The 27,477-nt window shown below is 47.9% G+C and overlaps 1 protein-coding gene across 1 annotated transcript in view; it reads right to left on the bottom strand.

Moving 5' to 3' along the window:
- Positions 1–27,477, bottom strand: part of RFX4 (regulatory factor X4) — a gene marked incomplete at both ends in the record, with an annotated part of 143,313 nt that overhangs the window by 101,282 nt on the left and 14,554 nt on the right. The window contains one exon of the mRNA XM_080935058.1: positions 15,404–15,490. Coding sequence (XP_080791184.1) covers positions 15,404–15,490 — 87 coding nt within the window. The remainder of the gene's footprint in view (positions 1–15,403; positions 15,491–27,477) is intronic.

Raw genomic sequence — 27,477 nt, 5'->3', positions numbered from 1 at the left:
TATTTTCTGTCACCCAAACCATGGTATTGATACAGGCTGAATTCTCAGGTGCACATTGTCAGAATACTCAAGGACTCAGCTTCCTCACCCTTCTAAATGGTTCTTGTTCCTTCAAGCCTGAAGTGGGCAAGTGCCAGCTGTGGGAAGCCTCACCAACACCAGCCAAGGCAAGAATCACACACATCGGTTCATCTCCCAGTGGAACAGGCTAGCCCACATTCAACTCCTCCCCTTGAGGGCTAGCTCATGAGAAAGGTTACCTTTGTGTCACCTCTTACCAGGGCCTCCATGTTTAACACCTTTAGCTCTGCTGTCTACTGTTGTTTAAAACCACCAATACCACAATAACAAAAGGGTGGTTTTACGTCATAGCAGAGGGTGGATCTTCAGGTGTCATAAGAATGCCACCAATAAACATGCAGAGTAATATTCAAGGAGCTACTTGGATTTTTGGAGAGGAAGTCAAATTGGAAACAATGACAACTCCCAGTGCTGGTGTGTAGGCTGTAAAACTGACAGTCTGCAGCTCCAACCACACGGTGTCAGCTTATCTTGCAGAGAACGTGAGCTTGGCTCCCAACACTCCCATGGTGACTCACAACTCCAGTTTCAGGGCATCTGACACTACAAACACCAACTACACACATGGTGCACAGACATGCAGGCAGGCAGACAGTTATACACATAAAATAAAAACAAGTATTTTTTAAAACATATATATACACATATACATATTTAAAAATACCAAAATAATACTAACTTTTCTTGGGAACAGCCCTGGGGCTCGACACTGTGCAGTAACTCTCTACCATCTGCCTCATTTGATTCCTCTAGTCAGGGTTAGTAAGTTACAAAACAAAGTTTTGTGGAGACTGCACAACTCCCCCGAGTCCAAACAGTTGGTAAACGTGGGCTGGTGCTTGGTACCTGGCCATTGGGTGACTACCGACTATATTTAGGCAAGAATTGTTCTACCCAAAGCCAGTACGGGCCTTTGATCTCATCACCAACAAGATGCCTTCTACCTCCTGGGTTCCTCCTGTCCTTTGGGCCATTTGTGCCTCTGTGTCCAGTTCTGAATGTCTGACTTCACTCACTCAATGGGGGTCACTCCCAGGCTTGACCCTCTGTTTGGTAACTATCAATCCCAAGTCTCCCCAGGGACTGGTTGCCCCCACCAAGAGCTCAATCTACCAGCTGAAAAAGGAAAAGTTAGTTTTCTTAACAGAGTCTCGTTGGGTATTCAAACCACACTTAAAAACAGGCTCCAAACCCAGCAGCAGAAGGTCGATACAAAATAAACTCAATGGTATTTTTGGAGGACTTTTGTTTTGGTTTCATTTTGTTTCATTTGTTTGTTTACACCCCACCTTAAAAATCTTTTACTGGGTTGGAGAAATGACTCAGCGGTTACCAGCACCGACTGCTCTTCCAGAGGTCCTGAGTTCAATTCCCAGCAACCACATGGCGGCTCACAACCATCTGTAACAGGGTCAGATGCCCTCTTCTGGTGTGTCTGAAGACAGCTACAGTGTACGCATGTACATAAAATAAATAAATACATCTTTAAAATAAAATCTTTTGGTAATATATTATGGTTTCCAACTTTTGGTTTTATAGGTTTTCTGTGTGTGTGCGCGAATGTGTCCTGGCGTCTGTATGTCCATTTCTTGTGCTTTTTCTTTGGCTCTTTTTTTTTTCCTCTTTTCTTGTTTTTTCCTATCCTGGTTTGTTTATATTTTATCGTATTGCTAGTTTTTTAGATGTCTGTATGCTAATGGTGGGGAGGGAGGGTTTTGTAGGTGGGGAAGTGGAGGGCATCTGAGAAGAGCTGGGGGAGAGGAAACCGTAATCAGAACATACCATCTTTAAAAATCTATTTTCAATGTAAAAGCATTATCAGCTTTATTATCTTTATTAAATTCAAGTCCTGGGAGGCACTGTGGGAGCTGGGTCCAGGACGCTATATCGACAAAGAAGATAGCACGTGAGCCTCCTTGGATCTGAAGGAGCATCGACCCTAAGCGGCAGGAAAGAGTGTTTACGCGATGGAATGACCGTGGCTGAGGCTTTAGGAGATGCCTTTGCAGCTCACTAGGCTGAAGGGCTAAAGGTCTAGTTAAGACCCATCTCATTCAGTGCAACATCAGGCCAGGGGGGTTTCTGCGGGATTCCTGGTGCCTTTACTCTCCACTAAAGTCAGAGGGCAGCAGTCTACTTCAAACAACCCTTAGGAAAATCCAGGTACAGTTCCCAACACAGCCCAGGTACTTTCGTGCCTCTTCCTCCCTGTCTTCCCTACAAACTAGGCTCAGATCCTGGCTCTGCAAGTCGGAGAAGCCTTCTGGTCTCTCGGCTCCTCATCTGTAAAGTAGGAGAGAGAGAGCATGAAGAGCCCACGGCTCTGACCCTGTGTACACCCTACCTGGACATGAGCATTACAATGTGCATGCTACACTACGGTGTCTCCTCAGCCTCTAAAGGCTGAAGTTTCTCCAAGAGGGTCACCACCCAGGTCACTGTCCTGCACAGGGACTCGGTGGTCCCACAGCAGCCTGTTTTCTCCCCGGCAGAGCCCTCATTTCAGGGTAGGATTACTGCTCCATGACTGTCTTAGCCTGATCCAGTTTCTGTAACAAAAATGCCATAGGCAAAGTAGGTTATGAACAAGATGTCTTTTGTACGCTTCTGAACACTGAGACGTTCAAGATGATCAAAGTGTGAAAAGATTACACTTCTGGCGAGGGATCTCTTCCTGGATCACAGGAGCTGCTTAGCATATGTAGTGCTCCCCCCAGCCCCCCCCCCACACCCATGGCAGGATGGATGAGAAACTCTCTGGAGCCTCTTTTCTAACGGCACCCATTCATTCTTAAAGACCTCACCCTCATTTTCTAACCCCTCCCTAGTCCTCCACCTCTAAATACCATCTCTTTGAGCTTGAAGTGTCAACATTGAAATTCTCGATGATGTGTAAGCCTTCAGTGGACAGCTGCCTTGCTGGGCTGAAAGTTCGGGTGCTCTGGGTGTCTCTGGGTGTCTCTGGTGCCAACACACAGCAGAGGCTCAGAAAGTATGTGTGGAGTAAAGAGATGATTTGGGTAATACCAGATTAAAGGGTGAGCCCTTCCCTCTGGCTTCAGAAAGCACATGGAGGGACATACATGAAAGACTCTTAACATGCCAAGAGTACGCAAGCCCTTCACGAAGTCTTGCTTAAACTTTCACAGCTGTCCTAACAAGCTGATGAGTTCTCTCTCTCTCTCTCTCTCTCTCTCTCTCTCTCTCTCTCTCTCTCTCTCTCTCACACACACACACACACACACACACACACACTCACACACACACACAGCATCAAATGCAGCATATATGATGTTAAGGGCTCATCAACATGAGGGTTGATGTTATTAGCTAATAACCCTGGAGTATTAGCATTTTTTCCTCTTACAGAGGAGAGACAGGAGGCTCAGTGAAGAAAACCATTTGCCTAAGGTCATGTGGATGCTGGTGCAGGGAATACAATGAGGACATCTTACCCTTATTACCTCCCAGACTCCAACATCCGCTGGCCTGGCTTTTCCCCCAGCCTGCAGTAACGGGCTAGAGGTTTAAGGAACATAGAGTTTCTGCCTGGTTTTTTTTCCCCCCATGGTTTAGTCCCTGTGTTGATTCAATTTGCCATATCCAGATACCTGTTCTAGGATATTTCCTTCCTGGAGGCTAATTGGTGAAGTTTAATGTGGTGGGAAAATGTCTCTAAATTAATTACCTCTTCAAATCAAAAGAGGAAAGGTTCAAGTTCATGCGAGTCTTGGGTTTCACCTCCAAGTTCTAATTCTATTTCCTTCCATTGTGCTGGCCTGCCCACACCTGGCCAGGCCTCACCTGTTGGGAACAGGCAGTTGGCAAATGTTTCGTTCTCCCCCAAGTCACCTCCTTCTCCATCTACCTAAGAACCACAGCTGGTGAGCCGGGTGTGTGGTGCCCGGGCACTTGGCAGCGGCACCAACCCCTAACAGCAAATCCATCTCCCTGTGGGAACAGGGCTCAGCCTCAGACAAAACAGTGATGCTGGTGGTTTGGTTCTGCTTCCTCTCCCTCTGGGTGAATTCTGGGTGAATTCCTCCATAGCCTTCTGTCTAGGGAGGAGCCCGTCTACCTCAGGGGTGGAAGCCAAAAGCTACACAAGGAAATTTTCATGTTTTCACCACGGGGAAAAAAAAAATCCAAAGCTTTCTATGTGGGGTAACAGAAAATGTGCCATGGTTTTCAGAGATAGTGGCTTGGAAAAACCACAGTCACAATATACACAGTGGGCTCATATCACCACACACAAGCAAGATCCACAAAGACCAGGAGGGGAAAGACCCTGAGCCCGGAAGGAGAACTGCCCAAGCATCTTGGTAGGCGTAGACATTAGTCACTATGGTCCATCTTCAGTATGAGGTGGGCTCAAAGCACATGCATGGATGACGGATGAGCAGGAGGCACTGGTCCTTCTCTTCCCTAGCTGAACATGGGCATCTGTTTGCCTGGGCATTATTTTTACCCTTTCTAAGGGCTGGAAGCTACTAACAATCTGCTAACCGACCAAGCCCCGAGTCAGAATAGGAAAGGAGGTCTGTAAGCCTTGGGGGAGGGCTATCCTAGAAGACTGAAGACATCAGTGTAACCCAGGGAGGGGACATGCATTTGGAACTATAAAAATCACTAGTCTTAGCCAACTTGGCACCTCAGCCATTTGTTTGCATTCTCTATAGGTTGATGCCCACTTTGCATCGTAAGTTCCTAAAAGAAATGGTTTCACTTTCAATACTGTGGTCTCCAGTATTCTTGTTATGAGGAAATGGTCTGTCTTCATCAATGGGAAGAGAAGCATTAAGATTGCACAGGTCGCTGATCAGATTGGTAAAATTCCACAGGAAACCTCCAGAAATCTGCCACAAGGCTGAGAAGCAGGTACCCTGCCTCAGAGCAGGGGTGCAGAATCGTTCCTCCATTGCAGAGAATGTCCTCACACCTGGGATATGCCCAGAACACATAGGAATGATACAAATTTAGGACTATTTATCTCAGCTTGCTTGTAATGGACACTTGGAAATAACCCAGTGTCTGTCTGGTTTACTAAACAATGACATAGTCTCACCCTGGAATATATGCAGCTGCAAAAACAAAACAAAACAGCAATTTCCCTTTCTTTCTCTATCTCTTTTGTTTTTCTTTTCTTTTTTTTAATTTGAGACAGGGTTTTCTGTAGCCTAGGCTAGCTTCAATCTCATGATATAACCAAGGATGGCAGTGAACACCTGGTCTTCCCGAAGGCTGGCATTATCCATGTGTGCCCCTGTGCCTGGTGACCTCTATCTTACCAACAGTGAACACTCCTAGGCTGACCACACGTGATCTTATCGAGACACAGTGCTGTGCATATTTGCAGAATGTGGCAAACAGCATTTATGTGAGAAAACAGTGAAACAGAACGGAAGTGGAAATCTCTAGTTCTTTGGAAAGTGAGTTCTGTCAGATAAGGGGTCACACAGGTGGAAAGTGTGTCTTGCTAAAGCACACATGTGGAAGATTGTTTTTCTGAAGCACACACTTTTTCCCCAGGAGGTCAGACAAGCCAGTCAGGGAGGGAGGAATTAATGGGGCATCTTAAATCTGTATTCTGGTACCTCGTTGGTAACTGGCAGCCTCGAATTCCTGCACTAAGCCGGCTGCTACACCCAGGAAGGTGTTTCCGTTCCTCAAAAGCAGCCATAGGCTGACAATACAACACTTACCTAGCATACAATGGCCCTGGGCTCTGTCTCCACCATAAGTAGTGATAATGATCATGATGGTGGTGGTGGTAGTGGTGATGGTGGTGATGATGGTGATGGTGGTGATGATGGTGATGGTGGTAATGGTGGTTGTGGTGTTGATGGTGATGGTGGTGGTAGTGGTGATGGTGGTTGTGGTGATGGTGGTGGTGATGGTGGTGATGGTGGTGGTGGTGGTGGTGATGATGGTAATGGTGGTGGTGATGGTGGTGGTGGTGGTGGTGGTGGTGGTGATGGTGGTGATTATGGTGGTGGTGGTGGTGGTAATGATGGTAATGGTGGTGGTGGTGGTGGTGGTGGTGGTGGTGATGGTGGTGATTATGGTAGTGGTGATGGTGGTTGTGGTGATGGTGGTGGTGATGGTGGTGATGGTGGTGGTGGTGGTGGTGATGATGGTAATGGTGGTGGTGGTGGTGGTGGTGGTGGTGGTGGTGATGGTGGTGATGGTGGTGATTATGGTGATGGTGGTAATGGTGGTGGTAGTGGTGGTAATAGTGGTGGTGGTCCTGGTGGTGGTGGAAGGCAGTGTCTAGACCTGGGCAACTATTTGAGTTTTCTCTGCCACTGTCAGTGAGACTTTTGCCCACAGCTTGATGGACTGGGAGGCAATCCTCCCTCCTCTAGCCTGTCTGCTCTCTGTCAGATAAAGCCTAGAAGTCTTCACATAATTCTTCCCCCTCTTGGGAATTTCAAACGTGATTTAACATTTCCTATTCCCCAGAATCCCTTTTATTAAAGGGGGGGACTTTCACTTACAGAACCTTGAAACAGGGAACTACCTTAATAGAACAACACTGCCTCACATGACCTCATGACCCACCACGACCCTGGGCTTCCTGTGCTGTCACACTAAGCGCCATCTGTCACCTCCAGCCCCCGTGAGTGAGTGAAGAGAGCCAGAAAGTAGAGGAAGAAGCCAGGCTCTGGGATGAGGGTGGAGGGCAGGAGAGCCACCATCAGGAGCTGGAAAGGAGACGGGAGAGTGGGCCCAGCGTGGACCGACTGAGGGGAATGAGAGAGATCCCTTCCCTCAAGCCACAAGGCTCATCTGACAGTACCAGGGCAGAACAGAAAGCTGTGGCTCCTAATGAGATACAGGCTGGAGGCTAGAGTTCTTTGATATTTAGGTACTTGGAAGAGGCAGTCGAAGGTTGGAGAACTGTTAGACTGCACATACTTTAGTTCACAAAGACAGAAAAAGGAGTTCCAAAACATCCCATTGGTCTTTTGCTCTCTGGAGCTATCTTGTCATAGGAGTCTCTCCAGTTTCCTCTGTGACTAACACAGCAAGTCTGCACCTCATCTTTTCAAACCTGCACCTTGAGGCGAGCAATGGAAGTACCCTCTCGGCTCTAAGGCTCCACAGTAGCTGGAAACCACCACCTCAATGGGCTTCAGAGGTACCTTAGCCATCAGACTTGCAGTTCCTTCTATGGACTTCTAGTCATCCTGTGACATCATTTCCACATGGCTGTCCATCATCAAAGGAAGTCAGGGCAGGAACTAAAGCAAGGCAGGAACCTGGAGACAGGAGCTGATGCTGAGGCCATGGAGGGATGCTGCTTACTGGCTTGCTCGTTTTAGTTTGTTCAGCCTGCTTTCTCATAGGACACAGGACCACCAGCCCAAGGTGGTCCTACTCACAACGGGATGGGCCCTTCCATATCAATTGCTAATTAAGAAAATTGCATGCTGTGTGGTGGTGGCACAAACCATTAATTGGGGAGGTAGGGGGTTGGAAGATATCTGAGTTATAAGTCAGCCAGGTCTAGGAATGAGTCCAGAAAAACCAGGACTACACAGAGAAACTCTATCTTTAAAAAAAAAGAAAAGAAAAAGAAAGAAAGAGAAACAGGCAGAGAGAGAGAGAGAGAGAGAGAGAGAGAAAGAGAGAGAGAGAGAGAGTGCTTTTCAGGCTTGCCTGCTTACAGTCCAGATCACTGTAGCTTGTCAAGTTGACATAAAACCGTGCATCACAGGGCCGGAACCTCAGGTTTCCAGCACCTCCTTTCAACTCTCTGCTTGGAACAATCAAACTCAAGACCCAGTTCATAGATTTCTCCCTCCTCCTCTTGACCATCTTTGCAGTAGATTAGACACAATAGAAAATGGCGGCTGAGGGGCCCAGGAGGAAACCTCAACTGGTGAAGCGGTTTTCGCCAAGTACAGGGATCTGAGTTTGATCCTCAGAACCCATGTTTTAAAGCATGCCCAGAACAGCAGGAACAGTACCGTTGGGAAGATGGACTAACCAGGGCCTAACAGAAGCGTGAGGTCTGCAGCCAGGGGTTCTGGAATTAATGTGTCCAGAGTTCCAGACTATGGAGGAGGGAGCAAGGGGCAGAAAACAGACCTGAAAGACAAGGACTAAGGTGGTCACATTTTTTATGGCAACCCATAGATAAGAGAGGCATTGTTCTCTATGAAGAAAAGATACAACCAAGCGCTGTGTGTGGGCGCCGTCGCTAGACCACTGAAGAGAAGGCCAAAACGATAAATTTAACAGCAGCAAGAAAACCTTCAAAAAAATGACGACTACTCTGTAGACTTACACCCAAGAGACATTTTTGTTATATTTAGAAGATAACTGAAATGTCACCTTTACACGCTGACAAGAAAAATTTAAAAATCCAAACCCCTCACCGACCTAGAACTTTATCTCCAGAATCCTTCAGGAATCAAAGCAATAAAGACACCAGACGGGACACCAGACGTGATGGGTGCCACGCTGCACTGTGCTCTAAGCCTCAAAGTCAGGAAAACAATTTCTTCACACACATGAGAAATAATCCCAAGAACCGACAGAAATAAAGAGCCGGGGAAAGGGGGAAATATGCAGTCAACAAAAATAAATATTAGGCCTTTCGTGGTGTCTGACATATTTAGACCAAAGGCACACTCAAGGGCCTGGGAGGTCAGAATGAAACTCTTGATGCTCTCAAGCTGAGCATGAACTGATAAGGAGCAAGTCAAAGCAGACATAATAAGAGAACTGCAAACCACGCCCCCAAAGACCACACTGAGTATGCGTAAACCACGCCCCCAAACACAACACTGAGTCTGGGTAAACCATGCCCCCAAACACAACACTGAGTCTGCATAAACCACGCCCCCAAACACAACACTGAGTCTGCATAAACCACGCCCCCAAACACAACACTGGGTATGTTGCCAATGCCACTGACAAAAAAGAGAAAGTTCCAATGAAGGTGAAGATTATCAAGTGACTTTTTAAAATATTTTTAGGAAACACACACTCAAAACAAAAACAAACAACAACAACAACAAAATCACAACCACCAACAACAAACAGCCTGTGGCAGTTCGGGAGCACAGGGTTTGTCCTGCCCACACAGGGCCTTCCGGTTGATTCCCAGCAGCACACAGAACAAAGAACAACCTTCACAGTGGGGCCAGAGGAGGGCCTCACCAGTACAGTGTGTGCCCAGGACATGTGCGACCCTGAGTTCCATCCCCAGCACCAAACAATCGGTACAAAAACCTTACTCCTCAATTTAGCAAAATGGGGGGGGGTGGAGATGGAAAATACACTGTAACATCCCAGAAAGAAGTTGGGGTGAAACTACAAGGCAAAATATGTTAGTGGTGATTGGGTAGAAATGTTTGATGATGGATAGAAATGTTTGATGATGGTTATGATGGTGATGGTGGTGATGATGGTGGTGATGGTGGTGATGGTGGTGGTGGTGATGGTGGTGATGGGGGTGGTGGTGGTGATAGGGGTGGTGGTGATGGTGGTGATGGGGGTGGTGGTGATGGTGGTGATGGTGGTGGTGGTGATGGTGGTGATGGTGGTGATGGGGGGGTGGTGGTGATGGGGTGGGGGTGGTGGTGATGGTGGTGATGGTGATGGTGGTGGTGATGGTGGTGATGGTGATGGTGGTGGTGATGGGGTGGTGATGGTGGTGATGGTGGTGATGGTGGTGGTGATAGTGATGGTAGTGGTGGTGGTGATGGTGGTGATGGTGGTGGTGGTGGTGATGGGGTGGTGGTGGTGATGGTGGTGATGGTGGTGGTGATAGTGATGGTAGTGGTGGTGGTGATGGTGGTGATGGTGGTGGTGATAGTGATGGTAGTGGTGGTGGTGATGGTGGTGGTGGTGATGGTGGTGGTGATAGTGATGGTAGTGGTGGTGGTGAAGGTGGTGATGGTGATGGTGGTGGTGATGGGGTGGTGGTGGTGATGGTGGTGGTGATGGTGGTGATGGTGGTGGTGATGGTGATGGTAGTGGTGGTGGTGATGGTGGTGGTGGTGATGGTGGTGGTGGTGGTGGTGGTGGTGGTGATGGTGATGATGGTGGTGGTGATGGTGATGGTGGTGGTGGTGATGCTCACTGATAAGATGATATAACAATCCGAATTTCTTAAGAAATTAATATTTTAAGTTAAAAACTAACAAAACTACAAAGATAATTGGAAGCAATTAATAATCAGTTGGAGCTTTAAATGCACTCGTCTCAGAACCGAGAAACCAGCCAAAGACAGCAGGATATTTAAGGATGTTGTGTGTTTGCAGAACACCGCTATCTATCCCCACACGACCGACAGCCAAGCTTCTTCCTCTCTGTGGCATTTGCCAAGATAAAGCCTGCGCTGGGACAGGAAGTGAGTCTCAACAATTTCAAATATTGACATTGTACAGAAGATGTTCTGCGATAGCAGAGCTGGGCAGAACGGGGACCGGATGACAGCTGAGCCACAGCAAAGCCTGGGAAGTGGACCAGCCTCGGGCAAGACAGCGAGCCAGGGCAGAAGACTGAAAGCAAGCTACCTGATGATAATGGAGGGCAACCGTGGAACACAGGGCCAGGGTGTCGCTCCCTGAGGGAGCATGATGTGCCTAGCATGCTTGAAGCCTAGGTTCCGCCCTTGGGGGAGGGGGAGGGAGCGGGATGTCATACAGCTAAACTGCGCTTCGAGGAAAATTTATGATTTTAAACATACATCTTAGAGAAGGCTGAAAATCAATTATCTACCCCAAACTGGAGAAAGTCAACAAATTAAATTCAAAGGAGGAAGGGAATAAGTAGTAAACGTAAACATGAGAGCAGAGATAAACGCAATGGAGAGGAAGGTAAACTGAGAGATCATAAAGGTGACACTGATAAAGAGAGAGTTGGGACATGTACCATGTTTGTCAGGGTTTCTATTGCTGGGGTAAAGATTGTGACCAAAAAGAACTTGGGGAAGAAAGGGTTAATTTCCCTTCACAGCTTCCTACAGCCAGTCATTGCTGAGGCCAGGGTAAGAACCTATAGGAACTGAAGGCAGGAGGAGCCTTGAACAGACTTCCGGGTGTGCTAGGAAATGGAGGGGTTTTCTCGGTCTGCAAGAAAGGACACGTAAATCCGAACACAAAGAACCTCTTGGAAGGGACTCGCTAAGAATGCCCATGGATTAGGCTGGGAGGAAGACAAGGAAGGCTCACTTCTTCCACTTAGCATCACTCTAGGGTCCCAGCCAGTGAGTCGCACAGCACAGGAGAAAACAAACAAAAGCGACACGAAAAGGTTGTGCTGGGATTGGGCTGGTGAGGTTGCTTGTTTTCCAAGCTTGACAGCCCAAGTTCAGTCCTCAGGACACTCATGGTGGAAAGAGACAGCCAAAAGTTGTCCTCTGCATGGTATTGATACAGAAAGAGACACTCTGATCAATGCAATTGAATCAAAGACCCAGAAATAAACCCATACGCCTGTGGATAAGTGGTTTTTGTTTGTCATTATATATATATATATATATATATAAGCCAAAACCATGCAATGGAAAAAAAAAAAGAAAGCATCTTCAACAAATGATGACCATCTCACTGGATGTCTACAAGCAAGTGAAAAAGTAAGCAAAGTAATAAAAATATAGATAATATAATATAATAAGCCTTTAAAACTGTAGAAATAATAACAGGGACATAAGGTGACTGTTGTGACCCTTGGGTGATAAGACGTATATAGAATATTCAGACAATGTGTTCAGGCATAGAGGAATGTTCATGTCTTCTATGACACAAGAAGATGGGCAAGAACATGAAGTTTCAGGTCATCCTGGAGGACACAAGACTCTGTCTCAAAAGCTCACGGGTTCAGCAGTAGAGCCCTTGCCTGGTGTGTGCAGGACTCTGGGTTTGACCCTCAACAACCCCTGAAAGCAAATGTCTAAGTCAACTAATTATTTGTACCTGATGGAACAAGTACACTCTGGTGTGCTAGTGAGTACTAATTTGAAAATCATTAATACTGATATTAACACCAAAGAACATCAGTTTCTTGGGAATAATCCAAAGTAAGATGAGTAAAGCCTCCCAGTTGAAATTACATTAAAATGATCTAAACATAGAGACCAAATATGGCACATACAGATTAAAAAGTCAAAGGTTTCAAAAAGGTTTTGCTGTCGTTATTGCTGTTTGTTTTTTGAGTCATGGTTTCTCTGTGGATCTCTGGCTCTCCTGGAATCCACTCCATAGACCTGGAACTCAGAGATCCACTTGCCTCTGCCTCCCGAGTGCCGGGAGTCAAGGTGTGTGCCACCGTCCCCTGCTGGTTTTCCAAGGGATTCGGGAAGTATATTTACTTATCTTTATCTTACGTGTACGTGTATGTGTATGCCTACATGTATGTCTATACTGTGTTTGTCAGTGCTAAGGGGGGCAGATGGGGCATTTGATTCTGTGGAGCTGGGGTTCCAGGCCTTATCTAGTTCCCAGAAACCGAGTCCAAGGTCATCTGGAAGCAGCGAATGATCTCAGCTGCTGAGGCATTTAACACTGCCTCATCTCCCCGCCTTTTTTAGTAGAGTTCATGAAACCCTGTTTTTAAAAAATCTTAGTAGGGTTTTTCCTTCCAGATGTAAAAATTTACCACTAATTCTAAAGTCTATATGGATTTGAAAGGATGTTTCTAAAGTGATATGAGAGAATATAGATTACTCAAAATGATCAGAAAGAAGGAAAGAATGAGTCATGGTGACACCTGTGGGTAATCTTGGTCATGGGGAAGATGCGGGAAGCTTACATGTGGTAGCCTGGGTTACATGCTGAGTTCCAGACCAGCCTTGCAGTGAGATCCTGTCCCCAAAGAAATGACATCGAAGAGAAACATCAAGAGGCCTTTGTCAGCTGACATTGCTGCCTATAGCGGTGCCAAGGTCTTGGCACAGAGAGACAGGGAGACCAAGAGTGCAGATCATAACCCTGCAGACCCGGAACCCTGCACATATGACCTTCGGTTCCCGGCAAAGGAACCTGTCAGTGGTCAGCGGATGCCCTGTTCCAGAAATGGATGTCTGTTGAAAGTTACTAATGAAAAAAGATCTCCTTACACTTACATGCAAAGAGTTCAGATGCTCAGCTGACGTACAGGTAAAATCATAAAATTCCATATGATATGTTACAAATCTCCATGACCTTGAGTAAGCAAACTTCCCAACCTAGAAAGCAGTAAGTGTAGGAGAAAGCACTGGTGGGTGGGACTTTGTTACACTTAAGAACTTCTGGAGGCTGTGGAGACAGCTCTGTGGGTTAAGGCTCTTGCTGCCAAGCCTGACAGTCTGTGTTCCATCCCTGGGACCCACGTGTTGGAAGGAGAAAATTAACTCAGGCCTCCGTAGCCTGCATGACCAACCCCAAATGCTTACACCCAAAAGATGTTAACCCGCCCAACATTAACATCAAGAGGATGAAAGGGGCCTGGGAGAAGGCTCCGTAATAAAGAGCTTGCCTTGCAAGTGTGAAGGTGAGTCCCAGAACCCACTGGAAGAGCCAGGTGTTGGGAGGGCACTGGTAACCCCAGTGTCAGGGAGGTAGAGAGGAGGCCTAAGTAGCCAGCCTAGTCTACTCTAGCAAGCTCTAGGCCAAAGAAAGAGACTGTCTCAAACAACAAGGTTGAATTCTGGCCCCCATGCATGTATGTGGACATCCACAAACACATGCATACATACATGCACATACATGCACATACATGCACACACATGCATATGTGTGCACATACACAGAGTGAGTAAGCAAGTCACAAAGGGAGAGAGAATATGTGTGCTGCTCTGCCCTGGTGAGCCCCCTTATACAGACTGTAGGGGCAACTATATATCATTAAAGAGAAGACAACACTAGTTTTAAAAGACTCGGGGGGGAAGACACGGGTGGGCCGTGGAACAGTAAGAAACTCTTACTGTTATATGGTAAGAAACTCTTGGGGTACCAGAGACGTGCAAATTAAAGCCCCAGTGATGACATCGTGCGCTTGTGTGAACGGCTAGAATGGAAAGGAATGGGTCCAGCAAAGGCTGGAAGGGAGGCATACCACCTCGTCTACACCTGGGGGTCTACACCTGGGGGTCTACACCTGGGGGTCTACACCTGGGGGTCTACACCTGGGGGTCTACACCTGGGGGTCTACACCTGGGGGTCTACGTGGGCTCAGCATCCCGAAAGCTGCTCGGTTGCTTCTGTCTGTGCCCTTGTCCTGTGACAGCCCCAGCAAACTTGAGTGTCCGAGTCCACCCAAGACTCGGGGATGTCCAGAGTGCCAGTCTTCTTCCATTAAAAAAAAAAAAAAATGGAAGAGGCAGGCACATTGCCAAAGCCAAAACCATCTGCACCGCGGCACGAAAGGCCGACATCTCTTGTGAGGAATGGTGCAGCACTGTCACCAAAAACCTGGCGAACAGACTTCAGAGCATATGAAACGGCAGAATACAGAGCACTCTGCCATGAGCAAGCTGGGGGATACCTGTACGCAAAGATGGTGCGGTCCATACAGAACAATGCAGTCATATAAGAAGGAAAAGCATATGGTCATATTAATTGGCACAGAAAAAAAAAAAAACTTGATGATATTAATCACTTTACGACGCCCCCTCCCCCCAAAACAACAAAAACAAAAACAAACCGGAACCACTCAGAGGTTTAGAATGGGAGGAAACTACCTCCACGCAATAAAGGGTACAGGTTTAAGGAACATGCTAAGGGGCTGGTGGTCAGTGGTCTCAGGCTTTGAAGAAGCAGGGCTGAGACTGCATCCCACCCAAAGGAGAAGACTTCTGATCCGCAGGGGTGGTACAGTGAGCTACACCCCTTTTAGTTCCAGTGGTGAACATGCAAGTCCTGGACTGTGAGGGCTGTCACAGCATTGGGAAAGGTGTAAACATTGGGATTTTTATCCTGCAATTAACTAGTCGAGGCCCAAAAGACATCTCTAGTTTCCAGCAGCAGGGGCACTGATTTGTTGTTCTGAAGCAGCAAACCTCCAACACAGCCACGTCAATGGGTACAGAAAGTATTTTCCCCTCGGGGATCTGCATTTACACAACCACAGCACCATTCCAGTGGGATCTGCAGAGAGCCATGGTAGAAGAGCCAAGGCAGAGGACAGGTGTGTAACTGGCAAAGCCCTGGCCTAGGCTTCCATGCCCACCTGACTAGATATCACTCTGAATCACATTCCCGGTTAGACAGTGTCTTGTTTCAGGTGATCCTGGGAAGGCTAGGGTAAAGGTTTGCTAAGTGCGCCCTCCCATCAGGACCGTGGCATGGTCGGGGATGTCATAAAGGAATGAGAGTCAAGCACTTACTTTCATCATTAGACACATTCCCCAGAGATGTGTGGCTGGAATAGCGTTTATTCTCGCTTTCATTGAGACATCTTTCAATCCAGCTCTCTACAGAAGAAAATAATACACAAGTAAATAAACAAACACATCACAGGGCTTCTGTCTGTAGAAGATGGAAACATCACACATACGTTAGTTGTACATGACCATAAGATTTCCTACAGGTCAAGCCTGAACCAGAAATGGACTATCTGTACAGTTCTGCATGCACCATTGTTGACGAAAGTTTGCCGAGTTGTTCGCAGGCCCCTTGGCCATTTGCAGACCCACTTGAAGATTTTGTGGTCAAAAAAATCTACTGATTCTGGAGCATTCAAAGCGTAGTAAATACCAAGGAAGGATCCTCTTTCCTTTGCACTTGAGAAGCATTACTGAGACTCGGTTTGCAAAACAGTTTGATCGAGCCATTGGTGACGCTTCCCAAACTTCGCTGTCAGTAAGAGAGACTTTTCTTCATATAGAAGGACAAGAAACCTGGGCGTCACCTCCTTTTGTCAGGTGATCCCCAAAGGAGACTCGTTCAAGTGGTGGGAGGAGAAATCAAAAGTACCAGAGTCTATGTCGAGCCTTCAAAATCTAAAGGACTATGGTTTTCTACCCAATTTCAAAAGTTAACCAAGAGCCTTCTTTTGTAGGGTAGCATAAGGCTTACCCCATTCTCCAGAACACACACTCCTCACCCTATCATTTATCCAACAGTGTCAGCTACATACAACCAGTTGCCTCCTTTGGACACAGCATTGTCCACTGGTACCTGAGGGGTGTGTTTGAGTGTGGGCCATGCTTGTACTTCCATGCACTCCATTTCTTCTGTAACAACAATCAGATGAAGGAAGAAAACTGCAAACAGCTGAATGGAGTCCAAAAGAATGTGCAAGTGCTCTTGCCTCAAGCATCTGCCAGATATGGGAGTCTCAAAGGAAGTCACTTCTGCCTGCATGGCCCACTTGTAGGACTGGACAAGAAGTTACAATGTCGCCATTCTGATACCTGCTTCCAAGAGCTGTCTTCAAACTCCTTAAGGGCCAAGCTCTGCTGTTGTTTTTGATTATAATTCTACTATGTGTCATTGGCTGCTTTTTGAGCCTTGACTCCTTAAAGAATTGCTCCACAAGCTCTGTATTCTTTACACTGTGATTTTATATAATATGGCAATTCTTGGGAATGCCTATGTGGCCCTAGGCTAGGATTGGACACATTGGTAGCCATATGGTTTTAGACAGTCTCTTGCTGTCTTTCTTTACCTTCTTTTCCAGTCAGTTCAGATACTCTCTAAATGTAGCCCATTTTGTCCTTGAAGTCCCTATGTAACCCACGTAGGTGACTCTTCTACCTCAGCATCTCCTGCTAGGATAGCAGGTTCACACCACCACCCCTGGCTTTCATTGCCCTCACAATACGGAAGCCGGGATCTCCTATCTTATTAATCTAGATTCTTTCTACATTATCTTCCTCCGTTCCAGAAACTTCTCCCTGAAGGGAGAAATCTAATCTCTAATTTTTCCTAGAAAGCAGCTGGGACCTAGAGGAGGGCTCAGTGATGGGAATCCTCATATTTCCAAAAGCTGAGGAAAAGTTCTCAGTAAGCATGTTGGGTTACATACGTATGAGCTGCATGAAGCAGCCGGGCAGGTGAGCTTGCTTCCCCAAGTGGGAACTAAGTGAGAACAAGCAGCGGGGAGAAGTGCTAGACTCTGTTCTGTTCTAAGTGATGCCCCAACCAACTGTTCTTTTAAAAGCTGCTTCCAAAACTATAAACAAGTAGAGGGAAGAGATCCAAGGAGAGGAACAAAGGCCAGCTTGTTAAGAGGATATGGAAATCCCAATATCCTTGGGCTTGCCACGTCAATGGGTACAGAAGCTGAGATCATGGACCATGAAGCTCAAAGGCACAGTGGGAAGGTGGCGGCGTGTAACATTTCAAAGCTGGGATGTGTAGGGTGGGTGTGTCTGTTATCACACTGTAGCCCACAGCAAATGGCTCTCCAGAACCCTTGCAGCTTTCTCCTGTGATCTCACCCCTTCCTGCCTCGACACGGTTCTCTGGCAGCATCCACGGCTCACCATCACCGCATCTGCCTCCATCCAGCCACATCACCACGAGCGAGCGCTATCTGGAGCTGGGAGGATGTCTCAGCAGGACAAGCACTCGGACTGAGCACCTAGGTGGTGTATGCTGACAATGCTGGCACTGGTGGGGCAGAGAACTCAAACCTCTGGGCCTTGCTGGCCAGTCAACCTCAAGTACCATGTGTCATACAAGACGGTGAGACACTCTGTCTCAGAAAACCAAAGCCAAAACCCAAAAAAACCCAAAGTGGACAGTGCCCAAGGGTGGCACTTAAATATCCTGTCTCTGTAGGAATGCATACACACAGGTAAACCACACACATGAATATTCATTCACACACACACACACACACACACACACACACACACCTCCTTTTTATGAGACTAGAAACAAAGAGATTCTTCCTGTCCCTTCCTAGACCACACCTAAGCCAGTCCTTGGTAAGGTCTGGTTCAGGAGCCATGAGACCCCTCTGCCCTAAGAAAGGTGTTCTGGAAAACGTGGCAACATTCCAGAGAGGAGGAGCTTGTTCCCCACACCAGGTGGGCCAGAATGGCACAGGCCCTGACCACCAGGTCCCAAGTCAGCAAACCTTCCTCTTCTCCTGTTCCTGTCTGCTGTGGCTCTCACAAGCAGCCCAGCCCAACAGGGAGCAGAAAAAGGGACAAGAGAAGAAGAGAAGCGAGATGTGATCGAGTGTCCTGCTCTGCTGTTGCACACCCACAGCTCCCTCTGACCCCAAGATGTGTGTGTGTGTGTGTGTGTGTGTGTGTGTGTGTGTGTGTGTGTGTGTGTAGCTAGGCTGCTCTACTCTGTCCCAGGGAACACCCAAAGGAATCCAGTCTCTGACACTGGGCAGAGATGGGAAAACAACAGTCATGTCTCCCTTTTCTGGTCTAAGGCCCCCACTTATTTTTAACGCTTTGGGTTTTTTGTTTGTTTGTTTTTGTTTTTGAAGAAATGTTTCCTGCTTTGCTGCTATCCAGGTTTCTAAACATCTTCTTGTCAGACAGAGTCAACTCGAAAGGTCCAGACTGTGGAGTGAGTACTCGGAGCCCTCACGTTTCCAGAAATTTTGCAGTCCAGATTGGGATGGGACTGTGTGGATGGTACCATGCTCAACCAGAATGACATCTATACTGAGTTTTCATGAGGTTCTATAACTCATCTACCTTTGCAGCACATGTGACTCAGTAACATAGGCCAGTCTATGTTGAACACTTCTGTGTTCCGCTCTGTTGAAACTGGCATATGGCTCGTCACGAGAACTCTGTGAATGAGTCGTTAAGGGGCATGTGTTAGGGCTGGAGAGTCAGTTCAATGGGTGAAGTGTTTTTCTGAGAAACCATGAGGCCCTGAGTTCAGATCCCTGACACCCACGGAAGAATTTGGGTGTGACAGCTTATCAGCCTAGTGCTGGGGAGACAAAAAGGGGGGGGAGAGCCCAGGGGCTCACTGGCCAGCCAATCTAGACAAATAAACAAAGTCCGTGTTTACTGATGGACACCATATCAAAGACCAGCACTTATTACTGAGTCAGGCAGATTCTGAGTTCAAGCTCAGCCTGGTCGACGGATGAGTTCCCTACATAGAGAAACCCTACCTCAAAAAATCAAAAATAAAATAAAGCAAAAAGTTAAGGTGGAGAACCTCTGGTAAACACAGCCATATTCCACCCCAAGCAAGCAGGGAAGAGGAGCCGGGAGGGAGGAAACAAACACAGCTCCCCAAGGTCATAGCCTCAGTTCTCCAAGTGTGAGCCCCCTTCTCCTGCCCCCCACACGGCACCCAGACACAGTGTCATGCTGCGACCTCAAGCAAAACCTGATTGGTGTCAGAACTTTCACTAAAACTCTACCTACACTTTGTAATTTTTGCTAAATACTCCTGCCTATTTCTTTGTCAGTCCTTGTCACGTGCAGCGGGCTCTTCAGTTTGCAGCTCAAACATCTCGGGGGTGGAGTTCGTTCTGTTCTTTCTTTGGACTCTCCCTGAGAATCAAATGTACAGTGCCCAGCTTCGCCTCAGTGTGCGATACATGACTGCCATGAGATGCCCAAGAACGTGCAGTGTGTAAGCAGGGCTGTCCACACAGCTGCAGGATGCTCTAACCGTCATCGAGAAGGCTATGAAAAGCTCAACACGACACACCAAAGGCTTTTCCCAACCTAGGAAAAGCAAAATGTTGTGCTGTGTGTCTGTGTGTGCCTGTGTGTGTGTCTGTGTGTGTGTATGTCTCTGTGTGTGTCTGTGTGTGTGTCTGTGTGTGCCTGTGTGTGTCTCTGTCTGTGTGTGTCTGTGTGTGTATGTCTGTGTGTGTGTCTCTGTGTGTGTATGTGTGTGTGTCTGTGTGTGTGTCTGTGTGTGTGTATGTCTTTGTGTGTGTCTGTGTATACATGTGTGTGTGTCTATCTGTGTCTATATCTCTCTGTGTGTGTGTGTGCGTGCCTTTTGATGTGAATACTAGTGCTAGAGATGCTATGTGTGCTAAGAACATGTGTGTATGAGACTCGCTTCGTCCTCTGACTATCTAGTCAAGGCAGATGTTTTCTCCTGAACTCTGAGGGGAGGATCTTATCATTTCTGTTCTCCTTCTTTAAAAAAAAAAAAAAAAAAAAAAACTTCAGATTTATTTGATGTGGCTGACCTCTTTGCCTGCACATGTGAACATGCATGTACATGTGCCTGGTGCATTCCGAGGTTAGATCCCATGGAACTGGAGTTACCGATGGTTGTGAACCAACATGTGGGTGTTGGGACCCAAACCTAAGTCCTCTTTAGAGAGCAATTAGCACTCTTAACTGCTGGCCTCTCCAGCCTCCTCCCTACCTCTTTTTTGTTTGTTTTGGTCAATGTCTCATGATGTAGCCCAGGCTAGCCTCTAAATCTCAACCCTCCCCCCTCCTATATGCTTGATTCCAGGCATGCACCACCACGCCCAGCTTCTGTTTTTTATCTTGAACCCAGCTGTTGTCTATACCTGACCCCAGAGATGTTACACACACTAAATAAACAGCATCGGATGCGTTCTCCCCCCAACCCCCCACCACCGCCGCAATAAGAAGTCCCTACCATGTGGCAAGTGTCACCCAAGAATGCACTGGTTCTAAATCAAACATTGGTCTAAGTCAACCTCAGAACAGTGTTCTCGCCATGACTTGATAGTTCTATTTATAGATACGGGACTTGAACTTCGAGTTATGAAGCAAGGCCAGCTGTGACCAGCACGGCCACAATGGCACTGTTTTAGTACAGAAGAATCGCCACTCACATTTGATGACTTCCTGTAGTGAAAGCCAAGCCTGTGGCAAATGTTGCAAAGGGTATGAGGGTGTCTGTGAGCTCAGCCTCCTGGGCCGCACCCCACAGCTGGGCTCACGGCCGGCAGCAGGATGAGACTCCAGGAGCTGAACCAGTTTTACTTTACAGGCCGACCTTCACTTTGATTCAGACTGAGAAAGCCTGGTTTCCATGGCTTTTCTCCATCTCACAGATGGGACTGAGAAGAACCACAGAGAACACTGGTTTGCTAGGACGCTGTGGAAGAGACAGTAAGATGCCACAACCAGGGGACAGCATGTCCCAAGCACCTTGAGCTTAGAATTCTGCGTCTCAAACACATTGATACGCTGCAGGGGCTGATTAAAATGAATCTTAAAAGCCAAAGCCCTGTGAAAGCTTGGGGAGCTAGCATGTTCCTAGGTACCTGAGACTGTGCTATGTGTTCATTTTACAATTTGCCATGTGCCTTTCTTATAATTCTAGCAGAAGTAATTCAGCCAGAAGCCTGCGGCCTAGGGTCTCAAGGCCTACATATCTGTTTTCTAGGGTTTGTTTTCCTCGCCCTTAAAATGTACAACCTTATTTGCTTTGTTCAGTATCTTGTCCCCAAGAGCTAAGAACAGTTAGGAAACCAGTTGGCAGAGATGACTAAAGACAACAAAACAGAAACCAAGCCACCGGTTACTGGAATCACAGACAGGGAGAGCCTCCATCAGAAAGGCCTTGGAAGATGAGGAGTTTAGGCAACAACGCAGTCGGGGAGGGAACAAGACAGCTGGAGACTCAGGAGGAGGCCGCATCATATTCCATTTTAAGTCCGATGGCTGACATGGAGTCATAAGGGTGTTACAGTCAGTACAATGTGAGAGCGAAAGCAGACGTGGTCTTGGTGGACTGGGAGATTTAGAGTTAAGACACCAGTGCCACTCCTCATAGCGATGTGGTGTTGGGGATGGGCCCCAGGCTCCTGAATCCCTACCTACCAGGGTTCTCTAAAGATGCCCTAAAATAGCAACGGCAAAGTGCTCAACCCATTTGGCCTCGTGGGCCATAGGAAAATAGAAAAGGCACCATTTCCTGGAACCCAAGACCTCTCTGGGGAGATGATGCCTGGATCCCATAGTCAGCGGGGGGGGGGGGGGGGGGGGGAGAAGTGCGAACCATAGTGGTCACTGAGTGTTCACACACGCCAGTTACCTTGTGTCACACGCCTCCTCTCTACTCCCCAGAGAAACCGAGGCAGAGAGCCCACCAGCTCGGATTTGCTGGAAGAAAACTAAGGCAGCCAGGACGGACCCAGGTAAAGTAACTCAGGCGGCTGGTGGCTGAGCTGAGTCGGGTCTAACTCCAAAGCTGGCTTCCTGATCTGGGGCGCATGACAAGGAAACAAGGTATTCACAAAGATGCCCTGGCCTCGGGAAGGGAGATTGGCTGATCCCTCAAGGGCTCACCAGCACCAGCCAGACAAAAAGGGAAAGAGGCATTTTAGGCACGAGGGCTGTGGTCGGAGATGAGGACATGGACTAGAGGAAGGTCAGGTGGGGTCTGGGAAAAGGTGACAGTTCGCCAGCCTATGGCCCAAAGACTTGGTAGAACAGGGTGTGAGAGCGCTTTGGGAACAGCTTGCAAAGGCCTGGCTCCCCAGCCTGGGAACCCTACAGAGCTCAGAAGCAGCTAGGCTTCCTAGGGAGCAGAACCGGAAGCAGGCTCCGGGGGCCAACAGGAATGTCTTATGCAATCCCTGAGACAGAGCTGCCTGACAGGAGCTGTCACCAGGCTCTTCATAGAAGGTCTTACTTGTGCTCTCCGTGTGAGCAGTCTTCCGGGACACTGTGCTGGGGCTTATTTTAAGAACCCACAACTGTAAAACCACTACATAAAAGGGTTGACATGCCACACGAATGGCTGCCAGGGAGGACTTGTGTTCAGGTCCCTTCCCCAGACCCTAGGCCATTACCAGTGGAATGTCGTCGCCATGGCTTCCTCTGTCTGTCACCTCCAGCACCAGCCTGTGCTTTGCTCTCCATTTCTCTTTCCCAGTCCCTCTTCTCTCTCTCCTGGCTCCACACTGGTGGGGACACACAGAATCTGGACCCTAGGAGGCAGCAGCTGTGGCCTCTCCAAAGGGCTCCTCAGGTCAGTCAGTGGTTACCATGGCAACCCCACAGGCCCTAGCCCAGGGGCCCCTGGGTTCTATCCAGGAAGGGGCTGAACCACAAAGACAGCCCCACCCCCTTGTTTGCCTTTATTTCTTCCCAAATATGGATGGGGTGCCTACCCTGTGCTAGGCTAAAAAATCTAAAGATGAACAAGACCAAGAAGGTCCTGGCTCAGAGGACCTGTGTCCTACAGTGGAGACAAACGAGATGGCGTCAGAGCTGTAAGAGTGGGGAATACAAGGTACAGAATGGGATAAAGGGGGCTGAGGTGCCCTTTAGCAGCAGGGATGCTAACTGCTGGTCTGAGAAGGTGACACTGCAGAAATGGGTTTGGTGAGGAGGACCCAGGAGACCATTGTGATGGGGAAGACAGAGGCAGGGAAGAAAGCTGGGGCATAGGGACCGAGTGGCCCAGGGTAGAACTTCACATTTATCCCCATGTTCTAATGAGCCATCTAAGCGCTCTCTGACTTTCTACTGACTTGAACCACACAGGGGTTCCACAAAGGGGAGCCCATGAAGGAGCTTTACAACCATCCAGCCCGTCATTTGCCTGCCAGCTCTTCATAAAGTATCACGCGCCTGGCGCCAGCCACACAGTACAGTGCACAGTATCTTCGTGGAAGGCTGCAGGTTTTAGCTCAGTTGTGTATAATCACACGGTAAAGTGTGCCACAGGGGAAGGGGAAAAAAGTGACTTATTCTGGGAGTCGGGAATATTAGAGGAAGTGATATTAAAGTGGCAGCCAAGGAGGTGTCAGGCGTGAGCATAGCAAAGAAGGAAGAAGGGCGGGTCCCTGGCAGAAGGAAGGAAATGTGCACACACTCAAGAAATCGGTGGGTTGGGCCATGGAGACAGGTGAGGCCAGAGGACCCTTTGTTCACCCCCAAGACTCGCACGGCAAAGAAAACTAACTCTTGAACTTGCCCTCTGATGTGGAGTGAGGGGAACTCTCTCCATTGCTGATAGAAGTGTAGGCATAGAGAGCCACTGTGGAAGTCAGCATGACAGTTCCTCGAGCTCTGGGAATTGATCGACCTCGAGATGCAGCTGTACCACTCTTGGGCATACACCGGAAAGAAGCTTCATACTATAGCAGAGATACCTGCTCAACCGTGTTCTCTGTTGCTCCATTCATAATAGCTAGAAACAGAAAGCAACCTGGATGCCTCTCCATAGAAAAATGGATAAAGAAGATGTGGTGTATTTACACGGTGGAGTGTTACTCGGCTGTTAAATAAAATGACATCATAACGTTTGCAGGCACATGGATGTGATTAGGAGGAGATCATCTCGTGTAAGGTATCGTGGACTTGGGAAGACACACACAGTGTATACTCCCTTATTATGTGGATATTAGCTCCGAAGTCAGTGATGACCAAACAACAGCTGTAGAACCACCCGGGACAGGTACAGAGCAAGGCAGGGACTAGAAGGGACAGACAGATCTCAGCAAGGCAGGGACTAGAAGGGACAGACAGATCTCAGTAGGGCAGGGACTAGAAGGGACAGACAGATCTCAGGAAGAAATGGAAGTCAAACACGTAATTATGAATGGGTTGGCAGGGATGAAATGGGGGGATTAAGTAGGGAAGAGCAGGGGTTAAGGGAATACAGGGAGATACAGCTAAAGTTAAGGGGCATTTTCGGGATGGTTTGAAAATCTAATACAGTAGAAACTTTCTGAAATATATGGATATATAAAGGTGATCTAAATAAAATCACCAAGAAAATGGGGGAGGCAGAGTTCTAACTGGCCAGTTCTTGTCACCAAATCTTCCAGTATGGGACTGAGTTACACCTAATTGAGTTGTTGGCTAAAGGGGTTCCCTGGGAACCCCCAAATAATCTAGGTCGTTGCCTAGACTGCTTTCCCCAAACTGATGGCAAGGCCCCAGTGCTGAAGACATCACCTACACACCTCACTGAACTCAGAGAAGTCCATGGTGCCTACACAGGGCCTTCACCTCTATATTCTAGCATCTCTGACACAACCAAGCCACAGAACCTTTGATCTGCCATCTGTCTTGTAAGATACGCTAGTGCAGTGGAGACATAAACCTGTGGGAGTACCCAACCAAGATCTGATCTTACTTAAGACCCACACCACGAGATGGAACCCATGCCTGACACTGCACGGGTGATGACAACCAGAGACTAGATAGCCTGGGAACCTAGGGTAAAAATCAACTACGGTATTAAAGATAATAATAAAATGACTCCTGACGGCATTCTGCTATGATCGAAGGTCAGTAGTGCTGTGCTGAGTCATCACGAGAGAAGCCTCCTCCTGCAGCAGTTGGTAAGAAATACAGACCCACATCCAGACAGAATGCAGACAGTGAGAGACCTTGGAACACTCAGTCCCTTCCCTTAGAGCTCAGGGAACCCCACGGAGGAGGAGGCAGAAAGAACGTAAGAGGCAGAGGGTGGAGGACACCAAGGGAAAGAGGCCATCTGAGTGAGCAGGAACAAAGCTCATGTGAACTCAGAGACCGAAGCAGAAAGCAGAGGGTCCTCTGCGTGTATAGCACGACTTCCAGCTTAGTGCTTTTATGGGATTCCTGAGTGTGGGATCAAGTGGGTCTCTGAGGCTTGTGCCTTCCCTTGGGCTCTCTTCTTTCTGTTGGCTTATATGGTCCAACATCAAAACAATAGGTTTTGGTTTTGCTTATTATTATATTTTATTATTATCTCTTAGAAGCCTGATCTTTTCTAATGAGAGACAGAAAGGGAGAGGATCCAGGTGTGAGGGGAGGTGGGGAGGAACTGGGAAAAATAGAGGGAGAGGAAACAGTAATTAGGATATACTGTGTGAGAAAGGAATCTATTTTCAATCAGAGAAAAGAAAGTTGTCCTCTGACCTCGATAAATCTGAACTTGACATGTGTCCAAACACACATGTGCCTGTGCACTCACACACACACTAAATAAAATGTAGTCCAGTGCCTGCCCTGCCAGGCAGGTGCTCTAGGCTGCCGTGGAGCCTGCGCACATCCAAGCCTGGCTCTGGAACCGGTCCTGGCTAGGGAGTCTGGCTTTTGTTCAGCAGCTGGTTGGGAAACCTTCAGTGCCTGTGAATAGAGTAGGGGATGGGCAAAGCACCTGTGGGCATTTCTCTCCACCTGTGGGCATCTCTCTCCACCTGTGGGCATCTCCACCTGTGGGCATCTCCACCTGTGGGCATCTCTCTCTCTCCACCTGTGGGAATCTCCACCTGTGGGCATCTCTCTCTACCTGTGGGCATCTCTCTCCACCTGTGGGCATCTCTCTCCATCTGTGGGCATCTCCACCTGTGGGAATCTCCACCTGTGGGCATCTCTCTCCACCTGTGGGCATCTCTCTCCACCTGTGGGCATCTCTCTCCACCTGTGGGCATCTCTCTTCACCTGTGGGCATCTCTCTCCACCTGTGGGCATCTCCACCTGTGGGCATCTCCACCTGTGGGCATCTCTCTCTACTTGTGGGCATCTCTCTCCACCTGTGGGCATCTCTCTTCACCTGTGGGCACCACCTAATTAGCAGGGAGACTTGGAGAAAGAGGAGCCATGGAGCAGGGTTTCTGTGACAGGTGCTGTCTACATTGGACATGTTCAGTAGTGAGCGGCTTTAAGGCAAACAGATTCCATGGAGTCCGTGCAGGAAGCCAGCCATGCCAGCCCATCAGATGCCATCTACACTTTACTCTCAACCATCACCTACCCCTCCCAGATAAAAAGCCCTCATGATGTTTTAAGTGTACAGTTCCATGCTAGGTCATTCTTTGCTACCCTTTGCTGTAGGAAGTCCACAGGGCTGCTGCACCAGAACAGAGGTGGTGAGAAAGGAAGGAAGGGCTGGGTAAGAAAGGAACCCATGTTTTTAAAAACCTATTTTTAAAAAGGCCTGTTTAAAGTCTGGGACCGGGGCCTCGACCCACCACTAATCCAAACTCCCTGCCAGATTTAGAGAACACCGAACGGACCATACAACAGTCTACGAGGATGGGGACTCTGGGTGTATCTCTTTATCAACACCATCATTCCATCATTGACCTGCCCGAGTCATGTGAGCTTGTCACATGACTTATGCCCCGGCCTCATCTGAACCTGGATCTTGCTAACCAAACAGCAGCCATGCATTGGACTTGCTTCCATTTCGGGAAATTTCTCGAGAGAGTCTGGAAATTGCAGAGAGGTTCAGTAATTCGGCACAAGAATTAATAAGGAAACCTTTCCCTTTCTCGGGATGCCCAAGAGGCATTTATTCAGTTACCGATTCACAAAGATGCCTAGAGAGCAGAGCGGAGGAGCATTGCTCAACTCCCTCTCCTGTGGAGGATAAACTCAGCGTCCGAACAGATCTCTCCTCTATAAACAGAGAATCACATGAGGGCTGAACAACCACAGATCCAGCCATACAGCTTTCACTCCCTCTTCTTCTCTAGGGGCCATATCTACACTGTATTGGGAGACACATCTACACTGAACTGGGAGACATATCTACACTGCACTGGGAGACATATCTACACTGCACTGGGAGA

The sequence above is a fragment of the Micromys minutus genome (assembly GCF_963924665.1).
Source record: "Micromys minutus genome assembly, chromosome: 22".
NCBI lineage: Eukaryota > Metazoa > Chordata > Mammalia > Rodentia > Muridae > Micromys > Micromys minutus.
Note: the sequence above shows the minus strand (reverse complement) of the source record. Positions and strands in the feature narration are given on the sequence as shown.